Below are 18,274 nucleotides of genomic sequence, written 5' to 3' on the forward strand. Positions count from 1 at the left end.
GATTAATGTGAACCCTGGACTACCGTCAAAACACTAGCAGAGCACCGGGTATTCCTTCTTACTGTAAGAAGTCACAACATTTGATCTAGAATGAGATGTGGCAAGGTCCAGGTTCGATTCCCGGCTCTGCTGGTACGAAGACTGAAACGGAGGCCATTCAACCTCACAAATTCACAGGTAACTTGCACGGAGCAACTTGCTGTGCCAATTGCAAGTCTAAATTCCTCAGCAAGTTGACTTGTGGCTGTTGGTAATTTCTTGGACAAGGCACTTGGAGCCAGTCTTGTGCCAGCGTTGTGAAGGACATGCCGTGAGCTTCTGCATTGTTACTTGCACAGATAGAATCCGATCCTACAGTATTTTTTGCAAGTGGAAGGCGGAAGTTGGTAACTAGGTGATCACATTTCACACATTTATTTCTCTTTATATTGTAATATAATGCCAGCCCTGCAGTGTAGGGGTAGCATGCCTGCTTCTTACCCGGAGGCCCCGAGTTCGATTCCTGGCCAGGTTAAGGATTTTTACCTGCATCTGAGGGCTGGTTTGAGGTCCACTCAGCCTACATTATTACAATTGAGGAGCTGTCTGACAGTGAGATAGTGGCCCCGATTTAGAAAGCCAAGAATAATGGTTGAGAGGATTCCTCGTGCTGACCACATGACACCTCGTAAACTGCTGGCCTTTGGGCTGAGCAGTAGTCATTTGGTAGGTAATGGCCCTTCGGGGCTGTTGTGCCAGGGAGTTTGGTTTGGTTTTTATTGTAATATAATTTAGAAAACTTAATTAAACTCATGTAAGCGCCATAAATATATTCAGTGGTCCAGGAAGGACACTATTGAAATAATGCAAAAATCGACAGCTTCCCGGAAATTTGGGACATTCACAGAAGTGAATTCAGAGACAGAATTAAAGACACCCAATGCTTTCAGTACCAATGCAGAGGACTTCAACATGCCACCGAAGGAAATGCTGAGAAAATGGCACAGTCTGAAAACCCAGGCTCCTCAGAGATGCCAGCTGAGTCTTGGTGGCTGTAATTCATAGAGACTAGCATAGCAATGATTTTGGACAAAGTATGTTCCTTTAGCAAAGGTAAGCCTATTTGCTTTTTTTTGCATCTGAGAGCGAGGCTGTGGATTCTTTGTTCTCATTACAGAATATGTATTATGGTAGCTGCTTGTTGAGATGTCAATGTGCAGTGTGCATTGGGTTTTGGGTTGTGATTTTATGAAAATTTCCTTACACCCGTCTTATTTAGGAGGTGAAATGAGTTTTGTTAGGACAGGTCTCCAACTACACTAACGTTCTAACCATTGCATGAGGCAGGCGGCATTTTGTCTCGACTTCTCATAAGTCGCTTGACCAAAGGGGCAGCTGCATTTTCAGATGAGGAAAATGCTGGGTTCTGCGTGTTCAAACATTTTAGACCAGAATGTAGTAATACGATTCAACATGAAATGTGCCCAGATGCAATGAATGTAAAGTTGCCAAAATGAGAAACTTTAAATGGTTTACTTACCCTAGAAAGTGAAATAATATTTTCCTGCAGTAATTTCCCAGAGAGATTTGTATCTCTTTGTAATTTACTGGAAGTATGAAGCGGGCAGGCTTGTTTATTGTGAGTTTGATCTCTAGGGGAAAATCATGCAGAAACTTTGTCAGGTAGCACATTTCCACTTTGTTCTAATTTATTTCATTAAACATTCCAGATCGTTTATAGACATTGTACAAAAATTAGACTCTCAGTTCTTGCAGCAGATTGTTGTAGGCTCATTACTGTGATCTTCTGAGTATCCAGTCCCTAACCCAGACCTTCCTAATTATCCTCTTTTACGCAGAACATCTGATCTGCCTGTACGTCACCATTTTGGTTGACTGGCACTGCAGGAACATGTAAACAGTATCTGCAAGTTACTTGTGAAAAACTTGTCCAAGTAACTTCCTTAGTTTCTTGCATGAAGTGTAAACAAGGCAACAAGTGCCTTGCAATAACTTGCGCAAGTTACTCTTGCTAGTGTAAACCTGGCCTAAGACAGGGATGTAAATAGATTTGTCGCCTCTCTCATTGCCTCACGTACCCGTAGCATGTATACTGCAGGGCTTTTGCAGGGAAGTGATGGCTGTAAGAGCAGGGTTAGGTGTGGAGGGTATACTGTGAACAAGGTCACTTTACGAGGTGCTTGGGGTGCCGTTGGATGCCTGATTAGGAGTAATCAGGACCATTAGAAGATACCTAGATTGATGACAATGTCAATACAAAAATAAAACTATACAACATAACAATATGTGACTTTTTGTAAGCAACAAGCAGGAACCCCCGTTTGCTCAACAGTTGTCATGTCACTCGGGCTAGGAGTTGCAGCTGTGGTGCCATTTCATTCTGCCTTATCATTTGTATCGTTTCATAGAAGTGTCTTTGAAACATACCTGTAAATATTGTTCTCTGAAGGAGAAAATGATAGAGAAAAGAAAAACACATTCTGCTAAGGAATAATAATAAAAAATCAAAGCGAGTAAAACAAAAATTTATGACTTAAAAAAGACTTCAGGTGAAATTTGAGCAGAATTGTTGAAGAGGAGATGAGGTTAAGTGAAGCAACTGAAAATAAAAAGAAGTTCATTGTACTCTTCTCATAATGTTACTTTTTTTACCATTGAATTAATCCTTTCTGTGTGTGATAAGTGTTTTTTAATCATTTTTTTGATGTCTTCAGATTCAAATAAGGTAATTCTTTGCCATAACATGTAATACTGAATGTATTTTATTAAGCCTTGATAAACAAATATACTGAAAACTTCATATTTAAATCTTACATGCAATGTTACTTGTTACATCCCCACCTGAACGAGGTAGGTAAGACATTAGGAAACTTGTAAAAGCTCTTCCCCTACTAACAAAGTAATAGCACGAGGAAGATCGCTTGGTCAAGCCTATGATGGGCAAAGCGGCTTTGTAGCTCAGTCAGAAATGGTTTCACTGTTTCATTCACCTGTGTTCAGAATAAGAAGAAAATGAAATTTTTAAATTTCCATCCTGTGACATTGCAAGAAAACAGCTGAACAAGGTCAAGGGAGCTTGACATTCTAGGCAATAAATTATTCTAAATTACTCTTTAAGGGACGGCCTAAAAAATAATTCTCAAATACTTCTGTTATGTTTCATAGCAAAAGCACACAAGTATGAACGATGAGTTTTCCACCTAATCAATACTTTATTTTACAAAATGTTTAGAATTATTTACATTAAAACAGTACCGGTTTCAACCTGTAAATAGGTCATCATCAGCTGTTGGTGAACCTGCTTAATTGCGATTGTACACAATAAAACATTACTAAAATCTAATTAAACAAGAATGCCTTATTCTAATATAATACTAATGTTAAGATATATACATATGATACAATGAAGGGATTTGGCATGCTGGAGTCCCATGAATGCCACATATTCCGAAAATTGTATAGGTGAGGTTAAAAATAGGGTATAGTTCTTAGAGAATAAAGGGTCACTGAGGTTTTGTTGTCAAGTTCAAATATCTATGCAGTATGCCAGCATTATGTCCAACTGTTGTATAGATAGAATCAAGGTGCATTGTTGGGCCGCAATTTTGCGGGGAACATTGTGTTCAGTAGATTGAGGTTCTATAGCTTGTTTAACAGGTACTATGTTCATTCTTAGTCTATGTTGTTGTTGATACATGCTAGTTTTCAGGATCCTTGTTGAGGCATATCATGCTATGTATGACACATTAAAATGAAAGCAAGTGGGTTGACAGAGCTCCCCTCTTCATACTTGGATTTATGATCAGGTAAATTCAAAAATCTGAGAAAGAAAAAGGAAGTAGGAATTAGAATAACTGATAGAGAGTGCGTGCTAAATGGTTTGTGTGCTATAGAGTGTGTGTTACTTACGTATGTCCTTAAGTATATCGGGAGTGTGCTGCACACTGTTGCGTGTACGTCTTGTGGCTGTCGTAGAGTTCAGATTGAGTGGTGGTGGGGAGGGGAAGCAGCCTCTGGAGGGGGTGTCTTATGGGTTGTGTGTGTGTTTGTGTCTGTTGATTCTTTTTAAATATGTGCCTTTTAGAAAGGGAATGGGTGTGTTGAAGAGAATGTTTGTTTTATCTGTGATTTCATTTAAGTTGAGGTTGGGATTAGCGTATTGGTCCATATTGATATAAAAATCTTCCATTATATTGAGCAATGGGCCTGTGGGGTTCATATTTAAAATTTCCATGTCATTCTCGATATTAGTGAACTTATGCTTGTGTTCCTCGACATGTTGTCCCATGGATGAAAAGCGATTATACTTAGAAATCAGTACGAAACTCAATAGAATTCTGCAACAGCACAAAAGAGCTGAAAATCGAGCAACACCACACTCTAGCATAATATGATATCATTAACATGTACCCTAATATACCCAGAAAACAATAAGACTAATAGAATCAAATTTAAGAAATCACAGTAATCTTAAGTGTTCTTGAAATAGATAAATTCATTCATTTACTTAAATTTGCCCTCAACAATAATTACCTTAGTTTCCACGACACTATCTACAAACAACAAGGCCTTCCCATAGGTTCACCAGCTTGAGGAATACTAGCCGAGATCTACATAGACCACTTAGAACTCTCGGAAATTAGCAAAATTAACAATATGTCATTCTGGTGCAGATTTGTAGATGATATCTTTGTTGTTAGAGACTGTAGGTTTACAAACAAAAACAACATACGTAAACAGCTAAACAAACTAGATCCACATATAAAATTTACGATGGAAACTGAGAAAGATCACACTCTGAATTATCTTGATTTATCTGTCACTAAAACTGAAGACCACTTGACGTTCAAAATCTATAGAAAACCTGCACAAACCTCCAATACTATAAAAGTAGATTCCACCCACCCTAATGCACACAAAAAGGCGGCATACCCCTGTCCCCGGAAGGACTAAATAAAGAACTAAACCTAATTCACGAAATAGCGGAGCGTAACGAATACAATAGAAACATGATAAACAATATCATTCACAAAATGAAACATCAACCGAAATCCAAATTAAGTGGAAACAACAAACCTAAGAAAGGGTATGCACTTTTTACCTTTAACAACACCCACATCCACCCCATAACTAATATTTTCAAAAGATACAATCTAAGAAGAGCTTACAGAACTACACGTAATAATGCTTCCATTTTACATAACACTAAATCTGTCGATGAAAACAACAAATACAGCCACTGAGGAGTATACGGCATAAAATGCAACGATTGTGAAGCCAGCTACATCTGGTGCACCGGCAGATGTTTTTCTTTCAAGGTTATAAATTTCATTATTGGTTCCTTATTGAATTAAGATTACATATAATTTACAAAGTTTATTCCACCTACTATTTATTTATTTATTTATTTATTTATTTATTTATTCATTCATTCATATCAGAAGCATTAATACTATAAATACATATATATACTCTTACTGAATTATATACATTATATACAAAGTCACACTTATAAGAAAAAGTCTACACTACTTTTGCCCAGAAATTGGTGACATCCAGTGCATTTTCTGTTGCCTGAAGTTGATCTTGTACTGTGCATGTTTTAGGGCAACAAATGAGACGTTGTCTGGATTGCACCATACTCACACAATGATGACTCGATGTTAAAACCCCACTTCTGCAGGTTGCTTTTACATCTTGTCACGCCACCTACCAATACTGTACAATAATTGCAATGTCTATAAATACTTACAATATGTTATCAAGGGACTAGTTTCGACCCTATGTGGGTCATCTTCAAGACTAAGATACACTTATGGATTTGCCGAAGTCCTAAGACAAAATTACATTGTGGAAATAAATATGTAAAAGAATGAACTGTGTATGTGATGCGATAATGTACATATAAAATGGTGGAGTGATGAAATGTTATAATGTACTGATCAATGACAAATAAAATTTTCAAGTTTTACATCAATTACAATTCGACTGTAAGAATAGTATCACACAATTTTTTACAATGATGATTAAAATATGCCCTTGTTCTATTGGTTTCGACTTGGTTTAGGAATTTTCTGTACACCACAGCAAGAATCCATTATATTATAATAATGTTGTATGGTTTTGTCTACATTTAATTTCCGTATCAGAAATATTGGACTTCAAGCAAGACAGACACCCTCTGCGCCATTCTCTACCTGAAGATGCACTTGAAATGTAGAATTCAATAAAAGTATCTGGACTTTGCATTCAACCGACAGTTTACACTTTTAAAGTGCAATTTTAGAGTATTCACTAACAAGGACATATTTTAATCATTGATCATCACCTTGATTCTATCTATACAACAGTTGGACATAATGCTGGCATACTGCATAGATATTTGACCTTGACAACAAAACCTCAGTGACCCTTTATTCTCTAAGAACTATACCCAATTTTTACCTCAGCTATACAATTTTTGGAATATGTGGTATTCATGGGACTCCAGCATGCCAAAGCCCTTCATTGTACCATATGTATATATCTTAACATTAGTATTATATTAGAATAAGGCATTCTTGTTTAATTAGTTTTTAGTAATGTTTTATTATGTACAATCGCTAATAAGTAGGTTCACCGACAGCTGATGATGACCTATTTACAGGTCGAAACTGGTACTGTTTTAATGTAAATAATTCTAAACATTTTGTAAAATAAAGTATTGATTAGGTGGAAAACTCATCCTTCATACTTGTGTGCTTAAATTATCAATACGGACAATGAAGCTGATAGATTATAGTAGTTCATAGCAAAAGTTGTAGACAATAATTTACACACAGTTGAAATGCATCCCGCATTAAATAATAATGACAATGTTTTATTTCCTACATCCTAGTGTTTGGTGGGGAGGAGTTGCAGTCTGTAACTGCAACGTTACCTTTATCCATTTACCTGAACCAACTGGTTACAATGTACACACTACTTCTCGTTCCTCATTTACAACAACAAACTGTTACATTGTGTTCATGCTCTTGTACATCTCCTTTGCTCTCTTGGTCGTGACACATCTGCTGTGTAACCTTAACACGTTCAAGTTCGTCTTTTATTTCTTAATGATTGTGTTTTTCTTCCAGCCCCTGTACAACCAGCCGTCGGATACAGCGGTCTATCATGAGAATAAGAGAAAGTGAGTAAAATTTTTTGTTTTTTTTAGAAACGAGTACAACTCTGAAAATGTCTAATCTCTAACCTGGGAGAGGCCACACGATGTTTCGTTACATGAAAGAGCGTGCTTGGAATTTTTCTCCACGTTGGTATGGGCTCGTAACAAAGAATGTTGGCGTTTGAGCCATACCTTATTTATTTGGCTGTAAGTAAAATAACACTTTTTCATGCAATAGGTGTAATATTTAGTTACATCTGCAAATGTTTGTGTATGATTTAAACAAAGGAAATTTCACCATATTTGCAGTTATAAACATCTCATACTTTGTTATTATAGGCTACGCTACATAAACTGGGTTGTTTTTAGAATATATCAATTCAATTTCCTGAATCAGACAACTTTTTGATTTAATCTTCTCAATCACTTTTAAAATTTATCACTCATAACTACATCTTCTATCATTCCAGGGACCTTGTATTTTTAAACATCTTGATTTCAGATCCTCGGCTTTCCTTAAATCTGAAAATCATAACGTATATAAAAATATAGGTTCAGATCATTACATAGTCAAAATCAAAATTAATTTCACACCACTAAAAAAGAAACTAAAACTCAATAAACGAAAGAGGAACTTTGATCCACACCAATTAATTAGAAATGATAAATATAGAGAATCGTAATTTATAAGCTTCATATCCGTATTGATAGTTCACACAAGTGCAAAGAGGTGACGAACTCCACGTAATCAATACTTGTTTATTATTATTAAAAATACAGGACTGGTTTCGACCCTAACCGGTCCTCATCAGCTGAACATACATATACATATAACACATCGTACAATTGCAAACATTACCATATTTAGAAAGGAATATCATGTGACGGTAACATGTCAGGTTGTACTCATGAGTAGGGCATTCGTCAAATTGCGCATCTGAGAAAAGTGAATATTCCTAAACTTAAAACTAACTTATGAGTTTACATAAAATGAAAATAACATATGCGTAAAACACTTTCATGCTTGTGAATGTTCGAGTTTGACTTGCACTGTTTCTTAGTTCTTCAGTTTGACTAAACTTAAAACTAACTTATAAGTATTCATAAAATAAAAACATGTGCGTAAAGCATTTTCATGCTTGTGAATGTTCCGAGTTCCTTGCACTATTTCTTAATTCTTCAGTTTGAGTGTTATCATTTAGTCTGGTTGTCCACAACTGTGCATTATATTAAAAATTCAATGGCTTAAATTGTAATATGAGTTACATTTAAAATACCAATATCTCATTAAGAAAAAAAAAATATTTTGTCACATATGTGCACAATGGATAAGAACAATATCATACACAATGCTAAAACAATCAACAGCTATGATAAATACAACCATTCAGGGGTATACCGGATAAAATGCAACAACTGTGACACCAGCTACATCGGTCGTACTGGCAGGAACTTTCACATACGTTATAATGAACACCTAAATGCCATAAAACACAATAATTTTTCCTCCATAGGCCAACACATTGAAGATTATAAACACAAATTCACAAATATCAAAAATGACATGCAAATTTTGAATATAAACACCAAGGGCCCCTTGGTCAACATAACAGAAGAATTTTACATTAATCTAGATCAGTATGCCAACCCTAATTTTAATATAAACGAAATCACAGAAAAAATTAATATCATCTTTAATACAGTCATTCCATCCCTAAAAAATGCTTATCTCAAGAGATTCAGTAAACAAAACTTGACACGCGCCAGAAAACCACCAGAAGACGCCCAACTCCACCCCTAGCCCCTCAACAGCCACTGTTCCTGCCTCTCCACCCCTTCCCTTCACACCAAACGGCATTAGCCCGAGACGGACACAAAGTAGTACAAAACGTGCTCTCAAACCATATAAAACCTTAAGACCACAATAGCAGTAAGTACACGTATAGATTCTCTCACATGACCTAAGACATTCCTTCAACATATTAGCATCACTCACATCTTACTTTTATCTTTCACAGACAATTCTTACAATATCACACAACTACAAGAGAGAAGGAGCCTCCACTCTGGTTTAATGTAACACATCATCATCTTAATATGGCAAAGGACATTATGACTCATCTTTTAATGTAAACAACTGGATTTTATATACCACAAGCTGCAATTTGTACACTTCCATCCAAGCCTCAACTGAATCCACACTATGTCTATATTTTGCCTTTTAGAGATGCCAAGTGTTCTTCCCCTCCTAAACCTCCACTCTTCCTAAGCCATATATAATTTTATATGTGTCATTTCACATTGCATTCTTCATTATAAGGACTTACTGTTTTCCATGATTATATAATTTTTACAACACTAAGCCTCTTATGTATATTCCTTGTATATTTATTAGCTATTACTCACCTGTCCCATACTAACATCTCTTTTCATTTACCACATTCACTTGTTATTCCATAATAATCTTACTGTTAAAATTAACATGTTCTTAGGATTTTGTCAAGAGTGATCTTTGCTTTGATGTGGCTGATGATGACCCCTAGATGGTTCGAAACTAGTTCCATGTAATTTTAAAATATTGTGAATATATTTTGTATTGAATAGGTGGAAACCTTTACTGTGTTGTTACTCATATGTTAAAATGGTATCGATCACATCGTTTGTTACATAACACACACGCACTGTACAGATGGGTCATGAAAACCAGGTCTAAGTACAGTTTGTGATGCAATCGATGTATGGCCAGTCTGTTCATAACACTCCTCAGTTCGTTGTTCGGTCCAGTCCAGCTTCGATTAATCATTGTGTCCATCATGTAGGATTCCAAATCAATTTCCACTCGTTTTCTTGGTTTAATTTGAAGTAGTTCCTGTTCTTGTCGTGTGTAGGGCAATTGTAGTCTCATTCTTATGTCTCCCATAAGGGAAGGTTTCTCTGGCTAGCTCATAAGCAAGTCTTGATGGTGACATTTTGGAAATGCCTAAAATTCTTTTAGAGAATGTAGCCTTGACATTTTCAATAATTCTAAGGTCAAACTAGCTCCAAACCGTATGTCTTAGCTGGTAGAACCTTTGCACAAAATAGCATCATGGCTGTATTTAGAGACATATTTCTGATGGCTGCCAATGACCTTTCTCTTACATGAATTCTAAAAGAAGTAGAAGAGGGCTGGAACGTACTTAGTAGGTTGCTAAGCGATTAACACTTTCATTGATATTCTGACTTTTGTGATCTTCATCCTTAGTATTGTCATTGCATGCAGCCATTTGTGATTACTACCTGTCATGCCTCTTTCTCTTCCTCTGATCACGGAAAAATACTATTCCCTGATAGACACTGTTCGATTCTCTAACCTTTCCCAGCTTCGAAATATATTCAACAGATGGCAGAGCGTTGCTAATATATTACATACTGCTAAGAGAAAAAAGTCTATGTACAAACAGACCCCATCATGACATACGCCATAGACATTTTCTGGGAACACCTATCGAAAGATAATCTAGCTGCACTAGAAAGAGTGAGAAAAAAAAGTTCTCTGCCTGCAAAAAATGCTCCCTGGAGGCTAACCTATGAGCTCACAAGACAACCATTCTATATAGAACTGCAATTAAAATACCATTACCTTCTACGACACAACACCAAGCTTTACATCAAGAACTGCAGGATAAAAAAGCGAATATATGGATAGATTTTAAGAAACAGACAGCATGATGTTGTCAGAATGGATGAATTCTGATACAAACTGCAGCATACCATAACGCGCATCTAATTTAACTTGTTCATAAACTATATGAAAAACAATATGACTACGACAGGCATATCATGAAGAGTTATATGACCTATTTAATAAAAGCACTCAAAGGTGATTTTCCCTTCCATGTGGTTTAGTGGTCTTCTTCTATGTCAATTTCATTATCGTTGTCTCATGCGGTGCAGTCTATACACAACTGTGTTGAGTGTTCCAGGCATACAAACCATGAGCACTGAATGCATTTCTTCTTAGGTTCTTTTTTGGTTGTTGGCTCCAAACCAGGAGTACTTCTCAGGTGCATCTGTATGTCATTACAAGATATTAGAATCATTCCGTATTGACGGTTTTCACTTTACAATGGCGAAAAATGAGGGTATCCTCCTATTCAATACATCATATATTCCGTCATTAGACGGAGCAAACAAATTCAGACATGTTTCGGCTCGCTTGAGCCATCTTCAGTGAAAAAAATTAGGGGGTTGGAATAATTTACATAATATAAGTTGAAAAAATGCTAAAAAACATAATGAAAGAGTAAACAAAAAACAAACTTTAGAAAATTGGGGGTTACGTCATTAATCAAGCATTTTTTCAAAAAACGTAAATCTTGCCCTAATTTGGCGACCTTTATTTTGAGATTGCAATAAAGGTTAGCTTTCTTCTTTGCCTGGATGGCATTTCCATCTGTATGTCAGTCAATCAAGTCACCACTGATCTGCATTTAGGGCAGTCGCCCAGGTGGCAGACCCTATCTGTTCTTTTCCTAGTCTTTTCTTAAATTATTGCAAAGAAATTGGAAATTTATTGAACATCTCCCATGGTAAGTTATTCCAATCCCTAACTCCCCTTCCTATAAACAAATATTTGCCCCAATTTGTCCTCTTGAATTCCAACTTATCTTCATATTGTGATCTTTCCTACTTTTTAAAGACACCACTCAGACTTATTCGTCTACTGATGTGGTTAAGTGTAAGAGAGGGCCGTGAGCCTTAACTTCGCCACAAATGAAGGCATGAAAAAAAAAAAAAAAAAAAAAAATAATAAATAAATAATTCCATGCCATCTCTCTCGTGACAGCTCGGAACATACCACTTATACTTCACAATTCTCACTTTGGTCCGTATTGAAATGTACTATAAGACAAAGAATGTTAGAAGTATTTATTAATTTCCACCTGTTCAATACAAAGTGAGTTCTTGTGATTAAGATATATATTTTGTCATACAAATACAGGAACTGCCCATTATATGGGCATCATCAGTTTTAAACTCATACCTGTAGGATAAAAATCAGGATCCTGATTGTTCTTAATCGAAGTTTGAAGAGAAAAGTACATATCATAAAGTTGAGGATACTTGTTGTAAGTACTTGTTTAACATTTACATACTGAAATATGTCTAAAAGATCAAAGAGTAGGATTACTGTTGTTACAACACTCTTACATTAAAATCTTTCTTAACCCATATCTGCCCAAATTATTTTTCTGTGGAATATTGCGATATATTTCGTAAGTACAGTTGTTTGTAACCTAAATGAAAGGCTTATGATTATTTTAGGTAGCATTAACATATTTTCGCGGAGATTTACCATGTCGACATATGTCGACAGTGAGCATGAATGGGTAGGGTAAAAGATATGCTCAAAAAAGGAACTTTTCTTCGCATTTTGAGCTTATATGAATGTAATAATTACTCAGTTTGTAAATATTAGTCACATAAGTGTTGAATAAGCACAAAATATTAAAAAAACATGATTCAAAACATAAATGAGGAACAGTTTCGTCTCAATTTAGAATGCATACTGTTTCAAAACAAAAGGACAATATTCGTATGTTTATAGTACTTGTTATACACACAATACCTAATTTTGAGCAAGTATGATCACTCTGAAGATAGCAAAAAGGAAAACTACGAGTAGAACTTCAAAACAGTTTAGTTTGCGTTTTGAGGTTACACTCTGCTTCTCTTCATCCAGTCTGGTTTAGCGTGAGTGAAATGACTCGAAGCAAAGGACGTGGCGGCCAACGTTACATTTTTGCACTGTTTCCTGGCAGCTTTACCACAGTGAGCGCACCGCACTTGCTTCTCTCTTGTTTCAAGGTAGTGGGATACCCCATCGGAACGCACTTCTGGCGACACGCGTGAAGATACTTTCGTACTCGGTCTTCATGCGTTAGGACGCGTAGCGCTACGAGATAGGATATACGTCCTAACGATGTACCGCGTGAAGCCGAGAAGGTCTAAATTTTCCTCTATGCCCTTTGGGGTCAAACTGTAAAGTTGCCATGCATTGTCCATGAAGACGTTCAAAAGGAACGCAATTAGAGGCCAGTACCATTTCTCGTTTTGGATGCTGATGCGGTAACAAGATACATTTTGATCCAATCGATCGACGCTCCCCATGTGCATATTATGCAGAATTATACATGCTGGCTGAATTACTGTTATGTATTTCATTTCAGCATTGCCGTTGTACCATTTTCACTTATTTTTGTACACATCAGTTCAGCACCAGCCCGGAGTTGATTACCAGAGAGTCTGTTTATATCTCCACAAGACTCATCATCATCATCGCTATCCCCGTCACTATGGACAGCATTTTAAGGTGGTTCTATGTACATATTAGAATCTAGGATGTCTTGTGATTCCTCCAGGATGCTTACGATATGCTCAACGGTCAGTCTGAGAAGAATAAATGAAAATTGTATATCAGTACTGAGGCAGTCCCATTCGCGCCCACTGTCGACATATGCTCTGCTAGACAAAAGCAACTATAAATCAGCCATAAATGAATTCAAAATCTGTTAAAGGCATGTTTCGTTATTACGTGTAACACAACAGTCCGATCTTACTTTCAACTGTAACAATATTATAAGAAAATATTACTCACCGCGACGGAAGCATCATCCTCTTGAGTGTACACGGAATGATATTTCGTACGCAGCCACGCGATAAGGCGCGAAAACGAGCGATTCTTGTTTTTGTGCTGTGCAGTAAGTATCAAACTATGAACTGTAAACAATGCACCTCAAAAATATTATTCATGTTTACCGATATAAGATCGACAGTATTCAGATATTAACGTCAACAAACGTCGACAGTGGGCACATATGGGTTAAACTTTACAATCAGTCCTTATTTATAACTTTTAAGAATGTCCATGGCTAAAACTGTGATCTCAAGTTGCATGTTATAAGTTCTGTATGAACACTTTTTTGGTGCGCTAAATGGAACCTGGTTAAAGGCGGCCCATACTGGTTGAGGGCGTAAAATGTTAATTAGAACTTGAACAGCTTAATCTTTAGATAATGTTGTAGAAATGTGTTTTAAATCACTCCTAGTGGAGGTTAAGTTAGAATGTAAAGCTGATAGACTGTTGATGATGTTAAGGTTGTTAATCTCATATGATAAGATGAATCAACAGTCTTCGTAATGTTCACTGTTGAAACGAGGGAAGGTTCTCGACTATGTGACTGCAGCTTCTTATATTGATAGTCGAAAGGGAACGCTCAAGTTTGATGTAGATTAGAGCTTGGATGTTGACTTTTACTACTGAGGAATGTGTGGTGTATTGTCTGTAACGAGAGGAGAGTAAAATACTTAAGAATAAAATTAAATAAAGGATGAGTTTAAAGAAAAAAGTTGTGTGTATATTCTCTTACCCTTTTGACTGTCATGTTGTTGATCAGTTCCTATGGCAGCATTGGAATGATTGACACTTGCGTTTCTAGTGTTGTATCGATGTGAGATTAGGAGAGAGGGGATAGGCGGGGCATTATGTTTATATGCTGTTGTTTGCGGGAGGCTTGTGGGGGCAGGCAGGGAGGGAGTCATGTTTATTGAAGTAGTAGGGGTCCTTGATAATGAAAGTTTAAGATTGTTAAAAATGTTGTTTCGTTTTAAATTAAGTGTTTCCAATAATTTGACTTCAGTTATTTCGTTGGGGTTTAGATTTTTGTTGTAGTAATGGTCTAAATATATATAAATGTTTTCTAGTTCATCAATTTCCCTTTACCTACTCTTTTAATTATTGTAAGGTCCTGTTCTATAGTTGTGAATTGATGCCCTGTCTCCTTCATATGGGAACTCATAGCTGAAAATTGGTTGTGCTTGTTGGCATTATAGTGCTCCAAGTACCTTGTGTGAAAACTCGAGTCTTTTTGCCCGATATAAGAAATGCCACATTGTGTGCATGTGAACCTGTATATGCCTGAGCCTGAGTAAATGTTCCTGTTTGAATTGACTGTGTTGTGATTGAAAAATAATTTCTGGTCAGTTTTTGTTGTCCTAAAGGCTATACTGGTGGTTGTTCTTTTTTTTAATGCGGTTCGAGATCTGGTAAATATCTGGATTGTTGTAGGTGAAGGTAACAAACTTTGATTTTTTGGGTCTGTCAGGGATCATGTTTGTTGCTAAATTGTGACCTAGTTGATTAAATGGTTAATCATTTCTGGTTTATACCCGTTAATGTTTGCCAAATTCTTAATATTTGTTTTTAGGTTCTAGGAAATTTAAGGATCCATGGACCTCGTCCTCTTTGGTGAACTTAATATTATGGTTGAGGTTGTTTAAAAAATGTAAAATTTCATTGCTGTTATTGAGTTCTTTATTGATTATTATGAATGTGTCATCCATGTACCGAAGCCGCAAGCTGAGGCCTTTAATTTCTGTCGTTATTTTATAATGTTCTAATGGACTCGTATAGATGAAAGTTTATCCACTACTTTCTCAAAAGACATTAAAGAAAGTAGATTTTGTGATATTTTAAAGAAATTCACCTTACTACCCAACTACATTATGTGCTCCCTAGACATTACAAACATGTATTCTAACGTGCCAATCAAATAAACCGTAAATATTATCAAAGACAACCTCGCCAAACACAGTAACCTTGGCAAGCTTGAATTATAAGACTTCTTGAGGATCCTAAATTTTATGTTAAGAAACATCTATTTTACATTTATCGGTAAAATTTACCACTGAGGTGGCATGGCTATGGGCTGACATCTATAATGAAATTCGAGCATCTCGCCTATGGTTGTATATTCACGTGGACTGCAGTTTATTTTACATTGAGTGACAAAGCCTTCAAATAATTTCCTGATATATGTATTGCACCCGTCATGCCGGGCTCAGCTCGGCCGGTGAGCGAGGATCTCCTGGGGTAGATCGATCGCTTATCGGCTGTGCGGAATTTTTTTTAGTGCAGGAATAGATGATGAACTAGTGGCAAATGAAAGAAAGATAAATAGGTTTCACACATTTATTGTAACTACTGCTCTCCTCAAATTCTACAAATAATTTACAAAATCTAGGAACTTGTCGTTACTAACATGGACACTCCATCGGTAAATGGAACAGCAAATGCCTGAGTCTGTAAATATAATATTTAGATTTTAGTTAAAAATTAATTAAATGACTAATAATAATCAGTTTGAGATTACCTCTTCCATTAATAATTAAATGATTTGAAAATAAAATTTCCTTCCTCAATGGACTTCATTTAAATCGAGTTTGAAAATGATCATTTTCACTCCTTTCTAAAATTAAATAAAAAAATTTCTCCCATGAAATTATGGTTGAATCGTCTTCCTTAGCCTTTAAACTAGTTAATAAATTCCTTTTCATAATTATTCAGTAGTTGACCTTCACACAATAACTTGGAATTTGACATCATGTCAACCTACGTTTACTCATTGATTGATAAGAATTGATTATGTCACGCTTACAAATTCTATTTTTGTGAATTCAATCCACTGACATGGCTTATACTTATTTACATGTATTCGCTAGTTAAGACCCTATTCTTCCTTAAAAACGAATAAAATTCATTAAAGATTTATATTTTGTTAAATAGTGAACCACTGAAGTTGGCATAAAAATGGCCAAAAATCCACGAAAACAGCGAAGAGCATCGTCACAAATATGGACCGTAAAATTACAATGAGCAAAACATAGACAAATCACACACACTACATTCACACAAAGGTACACGGAAATATTATATACATATTTACACGAATGCTAGCCCTTGATTATTATTTTCATGTTTATTCAAAGTCAGGGAAAATATTCGCATGTGTGATCTCCCATGAAATTATGGTTGAATCGTCTTCCTTAGCCTTTAAACTAGTTAATAAATTCCTTTTCATAATTATTCAGTAGTTGACCTTCACACAATAACTTGGAATTTGACATCATGTCAACCTACGTTTACTCATTGATTGATAAGAATTGATTATGTCACGCTTACATGCGAAAGCTACTGCACGACAATATCTCAGATGACTCTATCGCGCTCGAAATCCAATCATACGTCGTATAATCGAGGAATGAACTCTGATATAATGGAATTCACGAAATTACTGTCCCATCTGATCTCAATTCAAGTATAAAAATTATTCAAATAATCCTAGTTTAACGTTGAGGTCGTGTTACTTTTATTTCTCCTGCCACAATGAACTCGGGGCAGTTGAAACATTTCTTGATGACATTCACTCATCGTGGGAACTTCCTCTCATCAACTTGAGATGTGATAGAGCAATGATTATCACTTTATCAAAGAATTCAGTCATACGACGATGTTCAGGGAAAATTTACGAGCAGAAATCATCCAAAAATTATTGACAAAATCGTCTAAACACAGGTCAGAATTAACATTACGCGCACGCGGTTCATGAGCTGCGATATTTATTTTTATCCTTCCACCATAACTGTGGCTCTCAATTAATCTGCGCCCACAACGAAGAAATCATGTCAGGTAACACATTTTCTTCTTAAATTGACTTAATAATGGATGCACAGTTTATCCGCTAAATTCCATAATATCCATCTACCAGTCAAATAATTATGATAGCACAGCAAAAATATATAAATGTATCGGTCAGATACTGCCATTTCCCAGGCCTAAATTAATACAATATGAGCACACATCAATCTTATTCAATGAATATTATTATTATGCTCATGACCTTAGGTGTTCCTTTACGCGATAATTAGGTTAATTTATTTTTATTATTATTATTATACCTGGCCGCGCAAGATCACACATGCGAAAGCTACTGCACGACAATATCTCAGATGACTCTATCGCGCTCGAAATCCAACCATACGTCGTATAATCGAGGAATGAACTCTGATATAATGGAATTCACGAAATTACTGTCCCATCTGATCTCAATTCAAGTATAAAAATTATTCAAATAATCCTAGTTTAACGTGAGGTCGTGTTACTTTTATTTCTCCTGCCACAATGAACTCGGGACAGTTGAAACATTTCTTGATGACATTCACTCAAAAACAAGCTAATAGGTTCAAAATACACACACTCATCATCTCAAACTACCTTCACCAAGAAAGAAGAGATGGAAAAAAAATCTA

General features: G+C 36.0%; 1 protein-coding gene across 5 annotated transcripts in view; it reads left to right on the forward strand.

The window, feature by feature from the left end:
• Smr (Smrter) overlaps nucleotides 1-18,274 on the forward strand; it is a 657,953-nt gene that overhangs the window by 388,077 nt on the left and 251,602 nt on the right. For all 5 annotated transcript variants that reach the window (XM_067159726.2, XM_067159723.2, XM_067159722.2 and 2 more), the window contains exon 8: nucleotides 7,116-7,168. In XM_067159726.2, the coding sequence (XP_067015827.2) occupies nucleotides 7,116-7,168 (53 nt within the window). The remainder of the gene's footprint in view (nucleotides 1-7,115; nucleotides 7,169-18,274) is intronic.

Source organism: Anabrus simplex, chromosome X (genome assembly GCF_040414725.1).
Source record: "Anabrus simplex isolate iqAnaSimp1 chromosome X, ASM4041472v1, whole genome shotgun sequence".
Taxonomy (NCBI): domain Eukaryota; kingdom Metazoa; phylum Arthropoda; class Insecta; order Orthoptera; family Tettigoniidae; genus Anabrus; species Anabrus simplex.